Below are 20,515 nucleotides of genomic sequence, written 5' to 3' on the forward strand. Positions count from 1 at the left end.
GGATGTATAACCCTGTGGTTACAGTGGAGGATGGAGGAATAAAGGGGGGTTGGAGCAGGAGGTGCAACGGTGAGTAGATGTGACCTGACGAGATTTTGAACAGGCCAGCAACTTTCAGCTTATCCCCACCCTCCTGACTTGGCAGCCCAGACAGTGTTGGAGACTTCAGCTTGTCAGAGTGGATCTTGTAATGTCTCTTAAGTTACACCTGTCTCCTGGAAAAGGAGTGGACTAAAGAGATTTGCCTTTGCCCTCTTTAAGAGTAAAATAAAATAAACCAGTCAGGCCATTTACACTTCATTTACCCTTCTTGCTTTGAAGCCAAGAGGAACATTTCATGCACAGAGTTGTTCTGACCCACACAGCAATGTGGGCAGGACCGTTTGCTCGTGCTTCCCCAGTCCCTCTGATGTTTATTTAAGAAGACCCTCCCAACACCCGTACGTCAGCCCCATGTCGCAGCCAGGCCATTGCAAGGAACAAGCCTCCAGCTGCTGAGCAGCTCGAAGTCAAAAACATTGAGGGTTTGGCTGTGGCACTGGGATTCTCCTGGTTACCTGAAAGACTGGGGTTCGGATTAATTTTCTTCTGTCTTTTGAGGATATTTTAGCAGTGGATGCCTAATTAGAATCCCTTTCCACTTAGACTCTGTGATTACTCCTTCTTCATCCCTATCACTAGTGGGCAGGGGATGAACAAGCCTATTTTATGATGTTCAATTCTTCTAAACCTTATCTTCTCATTTGATTTTACTGTCTTCTGAGCAGAGAGTTAATATGCACTAGTGTGCTTTAAAGAGGAGGAAGCACCATCCATGCCCCTGACCTGGCCCATCTCATGGGGGCTGGACGCTCACTTCTGATGGTTTCTCAATGCTGGTTCCTTCCACTCTTCTCACAGGTAGAGACAAACTGGGACCACAGGCAGCAGCTGGGATAACCCTCAAGCCCCAATGACTCCATTGTCTCTTCTCCCTGCACCCACATCCCTTTCACAGGCCTCCCAATGCTCCTTGAGCAACCAAACCTCCATCTGCATTCTCCAGCATGACTTTGTGTCCAGGCATTGGGAGCAGAGAGTGAGATCTGACCCTGGCAGGACACAATCTATTCCTGAAGATGGGGACCCCAGAGCCAAATGTTTCCAGAAATCAGGGTGGTCATTTTTATATGTATCCAGGATTCTCTCAAGTTATTCAGTAAATGTCACTGAGCTACAGAGACACTGATGGTCAGGCATACTCGATATGATTCAGAGCTTGTCACAAGCACTTTGCACAGCTCTAGCTCTTGGGCTTTTGCGAGTGGTTTTAAAGCAGTCTGTTCCCCGGGAAAGACTATGGAGGCAGAGAGCATGAATTATTATTTGTTTTCACTGTGTGGACAGTTGATCAGTGACAGATGTTTCTAATTGCATTAAGCAAGTGGAAATAATGAGAATTAGATAGCAGATTCTCCAGGAATTTACATTTAGATTGAGTTACAATTTGCTATTAAAAAAGCAAATTCAATGTAGACACATTGGTTCTGCAGCAGAAATGGGAGAAGATTATTTTTAATTATTATAAAATGAGCTGCGTTACTGTACTTAAAAATATTTGACTCAAGGGGATGACTTAATATGTGTGCTTTATGTCTCCCGAAAAATATATGGAACAATGAAATTGTTCATCAACAAACATCTCCTCGACCTCCCCATTAACAGTCATATTGAAAGGCAAATGAAAAACAGAGGCTGCCACAACCCCACCTCACAGTGCCTGTGCAAAATTTGGCCAGTGTTGGGATGGCGGTGATCGGATCAGGCTCACCCAAACCGTCTGCATCCCTGACAAATTGAATTAAGTTGCACTGATGGAAGACAAGCTGCATCCCCCTTTGGACACCACAGTCTGCTGGGCTTGGCCGGAGTTTCAGGTTGATTATCTCTGTGCCCTGCGTTGCGTGTAGCTGATGCAAAGTCAGCCAGGGCCGAGCAGAGGTGGGTGCCCAGGCTGGGGCAGGGTGGGGGTACGAGCAGGGCTTCGGCACACAGGGAGCAGCAGCATCTGCTGCCTCCAAATGACACATATCTGACAGTTATCTCCCAGCCCATGCCAAGAGGAAATGAGCTGTGATTCAAACTGCTGGAGGTTTTCCTTTTGGGACCCTCTCACAGCTTTTTTTTTATTTTATTTTATCTCCTAGATTTCAAGTTCAACTTCAGACACAGAGATGTGTGAGTCCCCTGTCAGCAGAGAAGGGATTTATGCGCAGTGCAGATTATTGTATGTCTCTGTATAGCACAGAATCCAAGCTATAATATTTTTTTAACCAACTAGCTGGCTCAGCTTTTTATTTTTTTTTTCCTTTTGCCTAATGAGAGCCTTATCCAGAACTCCTTGAAGTCAGAGTCTGTCTATCAGCTTCAGTAGGCTTTGGATCAGATTTCACATCACTGATTCATTATTAATTACACATCTGGGACTCCCTTTTCAAAGAGTTCATTGTTAAATAAATTCACTTTTAGACATTACAGACTTGGCATTCTTGTGCATTTAATAAAAGTCTGGCAAGCCAGCAAAGAGCCATAGGCCAGCTTCTCTTCTGGTATTGATGGATGAATCTCCACTGAGCAGCAGTGGTTTACACTATAAGGATATAACATATCTCTTTGCTCTCATATAACCACTTTCTGCCTGAGACTAAGTCTGTGTTTGAAACTTTTGCCTTTTTCAGGATTTCTCCTCAATTTTCATAACTTTTCCTACCAGCAAGAGTTCCTGTGTGGATTCAGACCTTGCAGGGTGAAATATATTTGCCATTCAGTTTCTTTTCTCTCCAAAGAGGTACTGGCGTCTTTTTCCCCAGACAAACTGTGGTCACATCTTCAGAGTTTCCTGGGAGAACAGACAGGCAGGTAAATGTTTTCCTGATGCCTATGGGAAGTGAAATGGAACACTGTCTTTCTAAAGATATAGGGTCTTTCCTCATAGTCCTCAATAATCTAGTTCAAATCCAGCCATTGAGACACTGAAGTGACCAAGGAGCTGGTCTTTGTGCTTCCAGCAGCAGCATCTGCCAGCAACATGGTTGATCTCTGGGCTGGCCAAACTTATGAGACTTTGGCTCTGCCGCTGGGAACAGCCTCTCTGATACCTGCTTGCACTTCTCCTGTAGGATCTGCTGCTGCCCACCTTGCACATTGGGTTTAATGAAAGCAGGAACAGATACAGTGATTTGGTCACTTCAATTGCACTTTGCAGTGAGGAGATGTCTGGGTGAGACACAGAAAGAGACTTTCTGGGCGCTGCCAAGGAGGTTCAGCTTTCTCTCAGGGAAGAGGAAGGGTTCCAGCATCCCTCAAGGGCAGGCAATCACCATCCTGTCCACAATGGAAGCGTGGTCACAGCACCAGATGTGATGGAGGACATCAGTCCCTGGGTCTGCTCAGAGAGAGGTGCTTGGGTTGGTGGCACTGGGGATGAGTCCTTATGCAAGGAGAGAGCGTTAACTGCAGTGTAGGGTTTGGATTGACATCACACCAAGCCATCTTCCAGTTCCTGGCGGTGCTGAGGAAACTTCTAGGTATTCTGGGGGACAAAGAGCTGTGCTGCCCTTGGGTTATAGCTAATTGTGCATGTTGGTAGCATATGTCAGACCCCAAAACTCCAGCTGGCTCGGCCCATGCCTAGGAGCTCCCATGCCATTGCACGGCACACTTGACATCACCCCATCCACGGGCCAAGGATTGCTTCTTTTCAGAAATCAGGTTGCCTTTGTTTGCTTTCTACCCTCCTGCTTAGAAAAATTTCCTCAATTCTTCATAAAGTCTCCAAGCTTCTCCTTTCATGGTTCATTACATCTATTGGCTAATTCTGCTATCGCCCCAGTACATGGGTCATCACTCACATTTGTATGCATTTACATTTTCCAATTATTTTCTTAGTAGCTGTTTATCACTAACAGTATCCACCCTGCCTGAGTTCTCTCCTAATCACTCTGTCTTCTTTCTTCTTTATTCTTTCTTTGCACAAAAAAAGATTTTTTGGTTTTAATTTTTTTAATAAAAGACACTCACTATCTCATCCGGTCATTCATTTCACCCTCCTCCTTTTTAATGGGACTGGGTTTATTACCAGCACTTCTTTTTACAAATATCAGGGGAAATAAGCCTTTCTTTCCCTCCCATTAATTCCTATGGTGAGCAAGTATTATTTTGCTTTCTTTTCTTTCAAGCTGTGGCCAATTATCATTTCTCTCCATTGCCTCCTCCTTTATTTATGGGATTTACAGTGTGACAATGGTGAGACAAAAGTCAGGAAATGAAGCCCACCATCCTTGACCCCTTCTCATTCACAGTCAAGGTGCTTACAAAGGCGTTAAAATGGAGTTGTGCCGAGGTGTGGGGAGAGTGGTAGGATCCATTTGGGCTCCAGACTGTCCTGATGTGCACCAGGATGATCCATGTGCTCCAGCCACACTGAGTTTTAGCATTGCCTGTGTTAGTTCAGCAGGTGCCACAGGAGAAATAACTAAACATCTAGAAGTGGAGGCAGGACTTCGCTGTGCCCAAGGTTTGTCCACTGCACCTTGATCTGCTACTTGAAGTGTCCTGCCCCTGTCCTGCTGTTGACATGGACAATGTGGTGACTGCTGTGACTGACAGAGGGGACCAGACCACGGCATCCAGGCAGACTCCTTGCTGTGTCCCAAAGCATGCTGGACATGGAAACCTTTGCTTCTTACAACCCACACAGTTCGTTGGCTTCATATATAGGCTCTGAATGTATAGAGTCAGTAGGGAAGACTGCAGACAGTGCTTAATATGAGTAGCTGAAGGCAGGGGAAGTTTCTGTCCATCTGTAGATGCCAAGTTGTTGACTTTTCCCATTCCCTGTGAAACAACCACTGTTTTATCACAAGCCTAATCCTGGGTTATATTCCACACCTGCTGACTCAAGAAGGAAAGTCTCCCTTGGGGTGCTCACCCAGAGGGAGGGACTCTCTGTCTTACTGGACAAGGTGTGTTAGACTCTGCTCCATGGCCCAGGAGAGTCAGAGACTGGGCCCAGCCATCACTTTTGTGAACTTGGGGACCACACTGAGGCAGAGGAGATTAGAGGCCAGACTAGCAGGGAGGACATAAATGGGGCAGCACTGATTTCCTGTGTCTTGAGAGCTGGACCTACACAATGCATCACACTCTTACTTGACTTCAAGGTTAAAGCAGTTCCCTTAGGTATCCCATTTCTTGCTTTCCCTGACCACTCGAGTCCCCCATAACATCTGAGCTTTGCCAACAGGCATTGAGCAGTGTAGCCCATATCTGGCAAATGAGGCTGAGCCTCTCTCTTCTGACCTTCCCAGGGGAAGAACTGTCTGTCTGATGTGTAGTATTCTCATAGCGTGCTTTATATTTGAGTGTGTTAAGCCAGAAGGTTCAAAACATTGTGGTATGTTCTTAATATAACAGCTACATATGTACAGATAATTAAACTGATGAGAGGAATACACTTCAACTCCAAGTTCTTTAGGGGAGGGAACTCTAATATTGCTGTATGTATGGAGAACTTACTGGTGGAGTCAGCTCTCTTGACTGCATCCCTGAGTATAAATATGGATAAAAACAAATGCACAAAAGCCTCTGCACCTGTTATGCTTCTGCAGGCATTCACCTTTCCCAGTCTCAGCACATGAGGATGTAGCTCTTGTTAAGTTTAATTTGTTCCCCTGTAGTCACAAATGGTGTGTAGGATAAAACAGGATGAGCTAATTCTGTGCATCAGACTAGCACTATTGTTTATTTTATTTACTTTTATTAACGTTAGATTTGCTTAAATCACAATTCATAAGTTGGTCATGTAGATTTTGCACAAAGCTTTTTTTAATAAATTATTCTAATGTGTTTAGAAAATGTGCTACAAAAATAAGCATTCACTTAGCTTATTAAATATTTTCAGCGATGAAGAAGTGACTTTGAGTGAGGATAGAAATAAACATCCTTATTCAGGAGAGATTTTTAAAAAGCAAACAGAATATAAGAATGCAGCTAAGCTAGTATGTCTTGGGAAATTATTTTTCCTTTTCCACATCAGCAATAAGATATCAAGAGCATTTCCAAACACCAATTTCTGTAGGCTGGATGAACTGAGATGGACATTTCTACAGTTGATTTGAAACTGGATGAACTAGAGCGCTGCAGAGGTTTACAGTCAAAAAGATAAATGGATTGTGTGAGCTGTCCAATTTCATTACGTGCCCTAGCCAAACTCTTTCTTTAATGTTTGATAGAATTATGATCAAATATTTCAAAATAAAAATGCTGACCTCTGTATAAATTGTTGTTGACCTTGTCAAGGTGGGTTTAATACTTTACAAGAATACCAACAATCTCTCAGTGACATAAAACTTCAACAGATACTACCAAATCAAAATATATATAGAAGGCAGCTGGTTATTCACACTGGCCTAGTGCTTATCAAACCCCATTGTCGGCTGAGTGTGAAATGGATTCCTGCCCGGAAAGCTGGCTCTGAAGCTCACTTTGTGTTCAAAGTTTGATTTGCCACACGAGATACAGTCAGATGATTTAAAACACAATTGACTTTCTTGCAGCAGTTGCCTACTCTGTTTCAAAATTCAAAAATACAGATCTCCAGAAACCGAAAGGCGAGTGCATATGAAGACCCAAAATACTTTAAGCCAAACCTTTGCAATAGAGATTATCTGAATAAATTTGTCACGTTGGAAGCACTTTCTTAAAGTAGGCCATCTCACTTCCAACCCTGCTTGCTGCACAGAATGCAGAATGCCATTTCTGTGTCTTCTTTCTTTTGCATTAAGTCAAGGGTTAGAACCAAAGCCCTGCACACAAACCCTCTTAGCTCCCCAGCATGTGCAATTTGCATCTTGAGCTGCTTCAGTTTGTATTAATCTAGCACCAATCTCCAGTTGGAGAGCTCCATCTAATCTGGCCTCTGTATCCATCACTGCTGCTTGTTACGTGCAAAGGAAGGTGAAAAATCCTCTGCAACTCCCAGTTCTGTGATAAAACCATGAGATATGCTTAGTCTCACTAATATCTTTGCTTGCTTAAATTGATTACAGATAATGGCAGTGAAATCCATCTCTGTTGCAGGGGCATCTTCCACACGTTAAATACCTTTGTGTTGAAAAATGAGACTTTTTTGATTCTTTGCAAGGATGAGGGAAAGAAGACAGTTGCCTGGCTACCCAGGCTTCTTTCAGGCCACTTCTTTTAGGGCTGTAGGAACATGGTACACTATGGCCCTCCTCAGGTTACTGATGCTGACAAAGCCAGTGCTGCTAAACCATAGAGATCCAAGTGCCAAATGCAGCCAGTTCCAGTGATCTGGAGATCAGGTAAACTGGGACATGCTTAAGCCACTGTGACCTTGAAAATCATGTTTTGCTGTGAAGCACAGATGCTTCTGTCTACTGCTTATATGAAACTGATGGTCTTCAACCAGGGCCAAGTCCTCCTGCGTGTGGGCATCTTCCTTCTTCTCCGCTGATCTATCATCCATAATTTTCTCATCTATCCATACAAATCTCCTAGAGGTTTCATGCAGAAGGAGATGGGAAGCTACCAAATAGATCATTAATAGGTTCAAGCCATTGAGAATGATTTCAAGGGCTAGTGAATCAATGGTTTGAACATATTAATGATCCATCATAGCTATGAATGGGTTTTCTTCTGCTCTAAGGGAACTGAATTTGCTTGAAAGTTGCTTGTTTGGGTCCACATAAATGGGTACCTTTTTTTGTACGAGTTTTTCTGAGCTAGTGCCTCATAAGTTTTCTCTAAATTCCCTGAAAATTAAAAAAATCTCAGTTAAAACTCTCAAATTTGGGATGTATTTTCATTAAAACCATATTAATCCATGGAATGCAGCTCCTGACAATACTATAAAACTTCTTATGGAGTTCAGAGGAGCCTCCTGAAAACACAGTACTTGGTGGAGTAAATAGACAGTGAAGCAAGCAGCCAGCCAGGCTTGTCTTCAGGAATGTCTTGTAAAGAACAAACCAGATCTGGTGTTGTGTTAGGTTTTGGGTGAAACACAAAGAAAGATAACAGAGGAAGGATCTGTTTCCTCCAACCATCTAAAACCAAATCTAGAAAGTTTAAATAAAGAATAATAAAAAGTTGCATGCACAAATTGACTCAGGGTAACTTCTTGACTTGCTTCAGCGATGTTTTCATGGCTGATTAGATGAGCCGACGGTGGCCTTGGCAGTGCTACAAAAGCAATTTTTACATCAGTCAGCATAAGGAATTCCACACTTTCCATCAAATTGCTCCAAAAAAGATGCCTGTTTGCCCTTCCCATCTGGGTTTGCTTCTGTGGTTGGCCAGATCTTCTCAGTCAGTTCATGCTCCTGTCCACAATTCAGTTGGAAAGAACTCAAGGGTGGCTTGAGTCCTCTTATGAGGTTACTCTGCATGATCTCCTTTACTACCCAGAAAGATAATCAAGGGGGGAATGTCAGGATTTTGACCACTTGCCTCTGGAAATCCTCTGCAGAAGGGACTCTGTGCATGCACAGATCAGCACTGTGGCATACAGGAGGTACACTGGGAGACAGTGGACCTGGCACAGATGCTCCGAACAGGATGTGCATCCAGCCAGCACATCCAGACTGCACAGCACAGAGATGCAGACTCTTGGGGGATCCCAGGAAGAAACAGTTTACAGTGTGCTGCTCCTGCTGGCACCCCATGTATTCAGGGCAGACCAGGACATCAGTTTGAATGCCAGGCACAGCATCCTTGCCCTCTCCCCAACCCTGCAGGAGACAGAGAAGCAGACTCTCATGGGGGATGTAGTGCTCTAAGCCACCAAATCTGCTTGTGCTTCAGGTCTACAGACCATAAAGTACATGATCAGAGCCAAGGTCAGGATCAAAACTCAGCTCATACTTCTCCCATCCTCAGCACATCATCCAGCTCTTCCAGCTGTATGTGGGGACGTCAGCTACTCCCAGCAGAGACAGAGAAGAGATGGAGCAAGCAGAGGACTAAGGGAGGGAAGAGGGAAATGCTGAGGCTTTTGTCATTCATGAGCTCCATGACCATGGAGCAGATTTCCTGTCCCAGTACCAGTGGCAGCTGGCTGGTCTCTTTGGATGCAGTCACCTGAAAATTCTGTTGGAGTCACAGGATGATACAGATGACAACAGAGAGGAATGGGGTCATTGGGCATCATCTGAGCGGGGAAGGAGTGCAGCTGCCTCTGTGTCAGGCAAGAAGGGGAGGACGGATGCTGGAGACCCAAAAGTGTCTTTTTCATCCCACCAACTGCTTCCCATTTTGGCTTTGACATGAATTTGCCATGCAGGCTTGGCTGGCTCATGCTCTCTGCTTTCTCTGACTGCAAAATTATTTAAGCAGATTCACATTGCTAATATGTAGGGGAATTAGAGAGTGTCAGCAGTGGCTTCTGACTTAAGACATGGAGTGTCAGGTATAAGCTGAACCCAGAAATGCAGCTATCTGTGAATATTTCTGAGGCAACTTGTCAGTAGGGTGTTTCTAATCCTTTTACCAAGCATATTCTTTTAAAAACTTGGGAAATTTTTTTGTCTGTTTCTCTCTGACCCTAATAAATCTTAATTCCCACAACTTGCGGGTGTTGACTTTCCAAGAAAAACGTCAATGGCACTCTGTCACCACCCTCCACGTTCCCGAGGCGGCTGCTGGAGGCAAGTTGTCTCATTTTCTTATGTAAATGAAGAAAAGAGATTTTTTAGAGCCCACCACTGACTCTGGGAAGGAGGTGCTGCCTGTGCCAGCACGAGCAATGCTCCCACTGCCAGTTCCCGACACTGATCGAGTTCAGCTGTCCCGTGATAAAAAAAAGGCACTCCCTCTCTAGGCATTTTGCATTTCAATGAATAATTTTTCACCCAGCTACATCCCAGCCTGCTTTGATTATATGGACTCCATATATTGACACAGTAGTGCGGAGTTGAGGAATGGATCTATCCCACAAGGGGAATTGCAACCCCTAAACCCCCAAACCTTCAGCCTGAGAAATTTTGTTCAATCTAATTATGCTGTATTCAGATGAGGTGATGGCTGAAAGGGCCATTATTTGGTATTTACATGGCATTACATGGAGCAACTTCGGATTTTTCTGTTCTTCAAAGTGCGTGAAATGGGTTAAACAACGGGATGACAGAGCTGTTGGCAGAGCCAATTTGACAAGAGGAGAATTGTGTGTGAGTGACAGTTCAATGGCCCCCGGATGAGAGAATTCCGTGTTTCATGCATGAGGAAGCAGGGACAGGAAGGAGTTACAGTGTATGACTATCATGGGGCAATCCACTGCCTAACACATAGGGGTATGAGAGTGCTGCTGGCTTTCAGCAGATAAGGCTGCTGGCCACTGAGTAACAATGGGAATACAAAGGGTCTGTACTGGCACCTTTACTGTCCTTATCACCGTGGTGTTGGAGGATAGGGTTGTGGCTGGTTTTAGTACATGATGTAATTCATTAGGGGCACCTGGAGTTTGCCCCATTATCAAATGCTAATAGTCAGTGGAGGGGAAGGATTGTGCATTAATCACGATTTTGCACTTTTATTTCCTCCTGATTACACTGCCCAAGGCTGGAGACGAGCGAGGGCTGCTGCTGGCTGATGAAGAAGCCTTGTACCCTGTCTGGTAGGGTACAGCCAAGGGACAAATTGCTCTTCATTCGTGCAAACCGTTCCTTTTCCACCTCACCTCTCCTGCTGATGGACTGGCCACACTGCCCACATCCCCCAGCCTACACTGCAACTCAAGCCACCCAAGAGGCATTTTTAAAACACCCAGCCTTTGAATGTCGAGCAAAATTTGACCAAATCAGCATGACTCGAGAGGCTGGTTTGAACTACACACTCTTCACAGTCTGTCCTGCAGAAACCAAACCTCCTCAGGCAATCACTGGACAGCACCTGCTGTGTCTGTGCTCATAAATAAAATAGGTTGGGGCTCGCTGGCAGGGCTGAAAGCCATGTGGCACAGCCCGGCTTGTGTTCTTAGGAATAAACTCCCTCTTTCCAATGGGACCAGCCTTGGGACTGGCTCTGAATTGGAAGGTACCAACGGGCCAGCCTCCACCAGCATGTGCTCACAGCTAAACACCAGTGGTTTGAGTCCTGGATCCTGTGCCTGACCACAGCTGGGTTGTAGCACAAAGTCAGTGCAGGCTGAGCACCAGTCCTGCAGACAGTCTTTAGCACTGCAGCACTTGGCATGACAGTGTCTCATCTCTGTATTGTCGTGATATATCTCCCTGTGAGTCCCTCCAGCAAGCAGACAGTGGATGGTAGCGGTCTTTTTACCCTCATGAAATGAGGCACCACTTGGTGTGAGCCTGGTACCTGGTTCCCACAGCTTGACGTGTGTCCGTGCTGGATGGCTGCGGGCGGCACACGCCTGTCCATATGTTGAAACTATGCATTTCCCAGGAACCTTCTGCCACAGAGAATTAGGGAAAAGCTATGACATGGGGGAGGGGGAATAGATGGGCTTGTTTGACAGTTAATAAAACAATGAAATATACTTTGTGTGTGCCTAAGCTTCTAGGGAAGTACCAGCAGCTGCTAATACCATGTCATCTGTTTTTTATTCATGGCACTGCTGGACTGTGGGTAGATGATCTCTCTCTATAACTCACTCATTTCTAAGCTTAATGAGAAGCTGTCACGGAGAAACATGCTTCTCTGCCAAAAGTGGGCAGTCTGTCTTTCCACTGGGGAAACACATGATTCCAGAGTTCTTTGGGCTGCTCAAATCCCAGTAACATTGTCTTTTAATTATATTGAATATTTAATACTAGAATGCTTGTGTTTCTGCTGTATTTTCCAATATGACTGACAGAAAAAGTCCATTTTGTCTCTGTCAGACAGAGAGGTGCTCGATCCCTCTGATCATCTTCGTGGCCCTCCTCTTCACCTGCTCCAACAGGTCCATGTCTTTCCTGTACTGAGGGCTTCAGGGCTGGATGCAGTACTACAGGTGAGGTCTCACCAGAGCAGAGGAGAGGGGCAGAATCACCTCCCTTGACCTGCTGGCCATGAGTCTTATGATGCAACCCAGCACATGGTTGGCTCTCTGGGCTGCAAGTGCACATTGCTGAATCATGCCCAGTTTTTTATCCACCAGTATCCCCAAGTCCTTCTCCACCAAGTTGCTTTTAATCCCTTCATTCCCCAGCCTGTATTGATACCAGGGGTTTCCCTCACTCAAGTGTAGGATCTTACACTTGACCCTGTTGAACCTCGTGAGATTCCCATGGGCCCACTTCTCAAGCTTATCCAGGTCCCTCTGGATGACATCCCTTCACTCCAGTGTGTTGACTGTACCACTCAGCTTGTTGTCAAGCTTCCCCCAGGCTTTAAGAGATTCTCCTCAGAAGCCCTCTTCCTCCTCCTCCCATCCTGTGGCCAAAACATAACGTATCAGTAGCATCACTAAACCTGTGTGACAATGACTGTGACTAGTATTAGGAGGCATCAAAATGGGTTTTACATGTCACGTTGTATAGCAAATCCTTGCTGTGCATCACCTGCATCTCACTTCCTCCTTTTCCTCTCTCCAGCACCAGGGAGGTCTCCCATGAGCAGATCCCAGCCTGCTTCCCCAGTGGGTACATCAGCCCATGTTAGTGGGCTCATGCTAATACGAACTCATTCAATAAATGCATCAAAGAGATGTGAAAGTCAGGAGCTTTTGACATTGAATCAGTAGGAATCATCCCTCATGCAGCCTCCCCTTTCCAAGGCGCTCTCAGGTGCATCCTTCCCCTCCCTGCTTGCGTTCAGTGCTTGCTGTGCTCTGCTGTTATTCAGGGAAGTTGCCATGATGTCTAATTGGGAAGAGACACCTGTAGTGAGTACACCTTTATATAGTGTCTCTGTGCAGAAATGACTGGAGTGCATAGAAGAGAGACTCATCCCCTGTGGTTAATTTGCCAGTGCTGTGAGTGCTCCTTAAAATAGAGCCAAGGAGATACAGACAGAGCTTGGGCATTGTGTGCACTGAAGTTTTCCTGGTGTGGTTCTCTCTAGCACAGGTTGTACCTTGCAGTCTAGGGTGTGGAGGGGGCTCTTTAAGCTATGGGGAAATGCAGGGAGACAAGCCTGGGAGAGTCAGCCAGTTGTGATCTCATATGGACCTTTTTGCACTCCCTTTGGTGCCTTTTCATAATCTTTCTTGGTGGCACGTTCAAGTTACAGAGCTGCTACTGAGGTTCAGCTCTTCCCCTGCCACCTCCTGATACCACTAATAAAGCTCTTCCTTTCTTCTAAGTCATTTTTTGAACAAACTTCGGCTGCTTTTGGGGGAGGGAGAGAGGGAATGAGTTCACTGCTTCAAGCCTGCAGGATCTGGGGTTGCAGAGGGGCCTGGCCATGTACTCATTGTGCTCTTCACTGCTGAGGCCTTGTGGATCCAGGACATAAGGCAGCATTTCAGACAAACCTCAGGCATGGCCCAGGCAGCAGGGAAGGGTATCTGGGTCATTCTGCTAATAAGGAGGCAGCCCCTAATGAGTCCACCTCTGCTCTCCTGACTCTCCGAGAGGGAAGGGAGAAACCTCAGTGTGTCCCCAGGTCCCCAGGGTTGATTTCACAAAAGAGTTGCCCCACTCTACAGAGGATCAGGAATCCACTGGACAGTGTTTTGATGCCATCATGCCTGGCAAGTGGATCCAGTGACTCATTGTTGAGGTATTAAGTTTTACAGAAGGTGTCATGGTTTCAAATCCAGAAAGTTGAATCTGCAAAGTGTTACTTATTCCAGGCTGGAGTAGGAGCTGGGGAGTACAGGTAGGGGCCCAGAGCCATGAAAGCACTTGTCTCGCTGCCATCCAGAGAAGCCTCGGGGACAGGATTTGGCTAATGAATGGCTGGTGTTTGTGCCAGAAACTCCACTATACAGCTCACCAGGAGCAGGCTCTTCTCCCCCGGGGCCAAAGCTCCGTTGTGCTGGGACCACAACCAGGTCGCTGCTGTTTTCTCTAGTAACAATAAGAGTTGATTTACAGCGCACTGTTCTTCACGGGCCTTTCTGCAAAGAGGGTCCTGTAGTGGGAGGGAGCAGCAGGGCATTCCCTGGCTGAATAATGCTGCCCTGTCAACCCACCCCACAAGCAAAGCGTGATCAGCTCTCACCGCTCCAGCTGAAGGATTTCTGCTGGTGTTCCCCATCCAAGCTCAGGCCATGCAGCTGCAGCTCTTGACATGCTCCACAGTGCACGTTTTGTGATAGAGGTTACATGGAGGATTCCAGGAAGGTATGGGTAGGAAGGAGATGAAGAGCAGCAGATGCAGAGGGGTCTCTCTCTCTGCCTGGGCAGCTCACAGGGCACCACAGTCCAACTCTGCATCACTGAGGACACAGTTCAGTTTCTAGGCTGAATGCCACCTGTTACTCTAATTTATTCCTGTGGGATGCACAAGCTATCTTGCTGACCATCCAGCTGTATTGAATGCGGAATGTCCTGGTCCCACTTTCTATTGACTTCCCTGCTCTCAGAGACCAGGTCCCCATCTTCTTCAATGTGTCTGTGACGGAAGTTTTATTAATGCAAAACGAATATCCCTCCGGAAAATGAAGTCCAGAAATTAATAATGAATTAAAACAACTTGCCACAGGCATTGCTAATGAGCTCTTTGTCTGCGCAGCTCACATGAAAGGAGGTCATTGCTCAGCCGTTCCCATCGCGAATGGCAAGAAGATTAACCGTTAACATCGAGCACGAGGGGCTCTCCTGGGACATCGGGACAGCCTGCTGCTCAGCTTGTGCCTGGCTGGGTTTTCCCGCCTTATCCCTGCTGTGCAAGTTTGTCTTGAGGAGTATTTACTACCTGGAGAAGACACCTTCCTTCTCTCCCCTCCAAAGACTCAGGTTGCCTGTCTGTGCTGGGAGGACACAGGAGTCATCCCAAGGGAAAGGACAATAACCTTGCAGAGCTTAAGGGTAGAGAGGAAAGTAATCTTGAGGGGGACTAGCAGGGCTTAACTTCACTGCTTCATAAGCCTCTTCAGGGACTCTAGCCCAGTAACTAACTTGGCACTGCTCCAGTGCTGGGTCTGCATCTATTGTTCTTTCCCCTTATCTTGCAAGGCAAAGGGTTATCCTGCCTTATCTGCTACCACAGGCTTTGGAGGAGGCCCCACAGCAAGGGCACTGGAAATAGTGCCTCTGCCAAGCCCCAGGGGCAAGAGTGGGGGCTGTGCTGGGAGAGTAGCATTCACTACTGGTCATTAGAGAAGGGAAAGCTGTCACATCAAGCTGACCATCTCTCCACGGCTTTTTCATCATCCAGGTCTCACTCAGCAGAAATAAGGAAGCAGCACGTTGCATTTACCTGTCTTGTCTAGGAAGGGTGGGAAGGGTGGCTGAAGGCAGGTACCTTTGGGTACTGCTCACCACTGGATAGCTGGGGCCAGATGCAGTTGTGTGTGGGGCAAGGGATGCTGGGCATCACTTCTCCATGAGGTGGCTGAACAGCAGAAGGGGATTTTACCCCTTGACAGTGTCCCCTGTGGCATTGCTGGCTGACTGGAGCAGAGGGACCCATCACTCCCCCATGTCCATGGGAAGCCTGTTACACATCAGCTTTTTATTGCTCTGTTCTGCTTTTTTGTGAAATATGAAAGCTCAACCTATTCCTTCCAAGTGCTCAAGCCAGGCTTGGGAAAATGCTATTATGTTTGAGGCATGCTGTTTCACCACCCTTCTCCACCCCTGCCCTCTCAGGTGGGACATGGCTCACTCCCTTGCTTGGCAGCACAATTGCTCATTTATCAAATAACTGAGTCATCCCAGAGCACTGGGTGCCAGGCAGTGACAGCCATGCAGCACTGCGCCTGCAATGCACTCAGACATGGGGATGCCTGGATTCACCCCCACCAACTGCCCTGGCCTTGGCCATGGAGGAGTCAGACCTGCCATGCATTCCCACCCATCCTCTTGTGGTAGTGCTGGGTTGGGAAGAAATCCCTTTTTGGTGCAGAGAGAATTCGGCCCAACCAGGAGAGAAAGTAGCAGGGAGACTTGGGCAGGAGTGGGGGAAAAGCACAGCTTCAAACTACACACTGACAGGCTCAAACTCATCTTCTTCTCTATCCTTTATAAGTTTTTGCATATTTGTCTGTTGTTAAGCTGAAAACTCATCCTACACCCCGCAGTAACCTGCCACCTGCACTGAGCCTGTGTATCTCTGAATCCACTGGGCAGTCTTACCATCCTCTTTGTCACAGTATTTTTGTATATCGTAAGTCAAACTGTAGTTTGTTCTTCAAATGCTCTGGCAAAGAGAATTTCATCTTACAGGAGACAGGGATGCTGCAAATGTCCCTCTCACCCAGCACAATGCCAGGAGGGAAGTATCTGAGGAGTCTCCAGAAAGTCTGGTGTAGCTGGTGTGCTCTTTGATTGGGTCCCTGAAGGGACTTAAGGGGACAGGGGATCTGACCATGACCTCATGCCTGGTCTGCTCATCTCTAAGCACTATTTGGGAGCTGATTCAGGAGTGAAAGTCAATGCAGCCGGCAGTAAAGTCATAGCAGAGACTCCAACAGTTGCGCCTGAGAAGTTTGACTTGGAAATTCAAATTAAGCTGGTTGCATCCCACCTATTTATCTGACAGCCTGTTCCTCCTACACAGCAACTACTTTTGTATTCAGAGGCTTCTTTAAGCCAGTGCTGCATTTAGGCACAGCTGTTGCTTCTTTCTTTGCTGGAATGACCTAGAGACCCCCTGTGCATTGGGTGCCCCAAAGGGGCAGTTCAGACGTTGCTGTAACTGCACTAGAACAGAGCAGGGAGATGAGTGGGTGCAGAATGGTGTGACACTCATGTGAATGCCAGGGAACTACACAGGGAAACTCTCAGCTATGTCAGATACTATGATAGTGCTGGGTTTAGGGACATTTTCAGAGGTTGAGAGTCTTATAAGTCTGTTCAGGCATTAAAGTACAAATCAGGTCTTTTTCAATACAAGCTGTGTTTGTGTTTACAGGAAAGGGCAGTTGATTAGGACAGCAGGGTTATCAGGTCCCCGACACCCATTTTCTGCACAGCATCATCATTTCACCTCCATTTAACAACAGGTTCATGTCTGGGGTAACTGACTCAGCTGCCTGGCAGACTGGTTGGGTCAGTCAAGCCTACAGACAGTTTTATTTTCCCTGAGGCTTGCAGCACAGAGATTTGTAGACCAAATCCTTATAAGCAGTCTCCAGGGAACATTGTTGGGATCTCTGACTCCAGCTGTGCCAGTGCTGCTGTAACCATTGCAGCTCTGGGATCTGGGGCTATTGCAGGCTACAGCCACCTGGATCCTTTGAACCCCTATTTCCTACCGGTGAAAGTCAGGACAAGAGCTGTGTTATGGCCAAGGCTTCAGAATTCTGGTCAGAAACACAGGAGCTCAGCAGAGCTGGGGAAAATTCCTAGAGGCAGAAGGACACATTGGAGTTAAAAGACAAATAAAATTTTGCAGAAAAGGTAGTAATGCACCATCTTCTGTTTCTCTGAACTTGGTTTGTATGCTCTTACAAATGGTATTTTGAACATATGTGCTGCTTTCCTGTCTTTCTTTCCAAGTGCCTAAATTTGAGGATATATCCTTATCTCTATATGACAAGCAATAGTGAATGGGAAACTATTTTGTTCTGTCATTTACTTCTCATTTGGTCCTGTCACATCCTATCTTTTGGCACTATGTATTTTGTTAGTGTTATGAGCGTATATCCATGCTGTGTGTGAGAGAGTGGGTGTCTGAAATGTGTTTGCAAAGGTCCTTGATAAAAAGCTTTAACAACTAAAATTATCAAGAGAGGCAGGAGGGAGCTGGTCCTGGTAGATCCAAGCACTGGCAGGCAGCAAGTCATCTGTCTGCAGGAACATTAAGCACTGAATAGGTCAGAATTGCCAGGTTTTTATTATTTACCTGGGAGGGAAACTACTGCTCATTTCAAGGGACTAATGTTCCTTGCAGATTTACCTTGAACACCAGAGAGAACATAAAAGCAACAGCTGTGGAGTGTCTTCAAGGATAGTGTTTTCCTCCAGAAGCACAGTGCAGTTCTATCCAAGTTCTCCTCATTAATCACTTTATTTCATTCTTGTTTTCCAGCCAAAGCTTTTGGCCAAGGAGTTGCTTGACTTGGTGGCATCTCATTTCAACCTGAAGGAGAAGGAGTACTTTGGAATTGCATTCACAGATGAAACGTAAGTGTGAGAAATCAGAGACCTAAGAGGCAACTCTTAGATCACAGAAAATCTTGTTGGGTTTGTCCTAAGCAAAACAACCAGCGTAGAAACACTGTGCAACCCAAGGTCCTAGACCAAGGTCTAGGTGGGCATGGACCTCACATCAGAGTCTGTCCTGTGCTGCCCCTTCCTCAGAGGGCTAGAGGCCTCTCATGGCAAGTTAAGCATGGCTGGAGGTGAACAGAGGCAGTAACAACCCCTTCCTAACCCCATGTTCAAAGAGTTGGAGTCATTTACCACTGTTAAAAGATTACCTTAAGCTCTCATGGATCTAAGATCCACTCACTAGTTCAAAATCATTACCAGATTGGTGGAACTGTTCAATCAAAGTGTTAATCAGTTTATTCACTCAAGCAGGCTTAAAAGTGGTGCTATATTATTTCAAGAAAAGGAAAAAAACCCTCCAACCTCACAAAATTACTATTTCTGATGTTTTAGATCCCAGATTCGAGTTTCTTAAAAATAAAAAGAAAGAAGGAAGTGTGGGAAAGGAAGGGATTGCCAAATTTAGCATGAATTAAAAGCATTTTTAAATATAAAATTTCCATCATGGAAGGGATTTGACCTCATCAGGAATCATACAACAGCCTTATGGCTGAACTAAACCAAAGGATGGGACACTGACACTGCAGTCACCTCAATGTTGGTTGTTTGCCTAGAACAACAGCTCCCAGAGTCCTCAAATTACCACAAAATTTGAGGGTTTGTCTCAAGACAGGCCATATCTAACCCCTGATTAAACAGCAAGAATAAAATTAGCACTGGAAAAGCATTAAGGTCTGCCAAAGTCTGGGATTAGTCCTAGGCTGTGACCCCTCAGTGCTACTGCACAATCCCTGCTACATTTTTCCAGCTGTCTGTTTTCTCTGGGGATTTACACTGTCCTTTGCATATGGACTATATCTTGTATGCACACCCACCTACTCCACTTCGGTGTGCAATAGGTTTTCTCTTCGTATATGAATTAGGAAGATTCATATTCAGGAAGTATCATTTTAAATACCCAAGATTTTCAAGCCAGTGCTGTGCCTCCAGAACAGCTGAGTCAGCAGTATTGCTGTCATGAGCCAGCTGAAGTAGCAGGGAGATGTAAATCATCTGCTGGAATAATGATTCAGGATCGGGTAATCAGAGGCTGCTGGATAATTACACAAACGTATCCTCATTCATCTCAGCAGTAAGCACCCCTCTAAAGTCAATTCCTTTGGCAAGTGCCTGCCTTGGACAGCCTGAGGCCATCTCAGGACACAGCTCCCAGGATGGAGGAACACTCAGCATCAGGCGCGTGCAGACACAGTACCCGAATCCCAGAATCCATCCCAACTCACTGACATGAGCAACTCAGCCCTGTAGGAGATCTCCAACCCAACACAAATTAATGAGACTGATCCTCCAAGGAGGAACACAAGGAGGCACTGACCATTTATACAGCCGGAGGAGGAAATTGCTCTTACCACAGTCTTATTCCATGTTGGAGAGAGCAAGTTACTCAGTGGGTGATGCCTGAGGGGTGCAGGAAAACTACCAGAGAAGCCAAAGCACACTATGAGGTGAAAATATTCCCTTAACACTCCTAACAGCACAGGGGAGAAATGAGACACATGTCAGAGTGTAACCAGAGAGCAGCTGAGCAAGTCCCAGCTCTCAGTTGAGCTGTGAGGGCACAGGGCTCCCCTGGGAGTGCAAGGGAAGCTAATGAGGAGGTGTAAATTAGAGAGAGCCCAGGCTTCCCTGGGGCCTCCAGGTTTAACTCCAAACAGTGTGAGCAAAGATCTGAGTTAGCAATGGGAGGAAGTGCAAGTAGCTGATAGAGGCTGTTGAGGCAGAGCTATGGATGCAGATGGATGTGCTCTGCCCTGGCAGGATTTCAAAGGGTTAGGTGATGGCATCCATTCTCTTGGTCACCTTCAGATCTGTAGTCAAGACAAAGCAGGGTGCATTTTAGGAGATCCTCATGCAGCCCACAGGACAGTTTTGGTGACACCCTCATTAAATCAAGGAAATGCAACCCAGAAACAAGCCAGTAAGTCCAAGCTGATCTGAAGTTGGTTTGCAGCCCTTCTTCTGACATTTGCACTGAGGCTTCTTCAGTGCTGTGAAAATAACCTTGACAAAAGTATTTCTTCTTCAGTTGTAAAATGCTTTGAATAGAGTTGTCACAAACAGCAATTGTTTTATTTGACTGAACATGGACAAAAGAATATACCTGGGGCCTTGGACAGGGTCTTGGAAAT

General features: G+C 46.0%; 1 protein-coding gene across 7 annotated transcripts in view; it reads left to right on the forward strand.

Annotated features, from left to right (window-relative positions):
- FRMD4A (FERM domain containing 4A) overlaps nt 1-20,515 on the forward strand; it is a 367,435-nt gene that overhangs the window by 249,057 nt on the left and 97,863 nt on the right. For all 7 annotated transcript variants that reach the window (XM_027679513.1, XM_027679512.1, XM_027679514.1 and 4 more), the window contains one exon: nt 18,145-18,239. In XM_027679513.1, the coding sequence (XP_027535314.1) occupies nt 18,145-18,239 (95 nt within the window). The remainder of the gene's footprint in view (nt 1-18,144; nt 18,240-20,515) is intronic.

This window comes from Neopelma chrysocephalum, unplaced genomic scaffold, assembly GCF_003984885.1.
Source record: "Neopelma chrysocephalum unplaced genomic scaffold, ASM398488v2 Primary Assembly neopelma1_45, whole genome shotgun sequence".
NCBI classification, from domain to species: domain Eukaryota; kingdom Metazoa; phylum Chordata; class Aves; order Passeriformes; family Pipridae; genus Neopelma; species Neopelma chrysocephalum.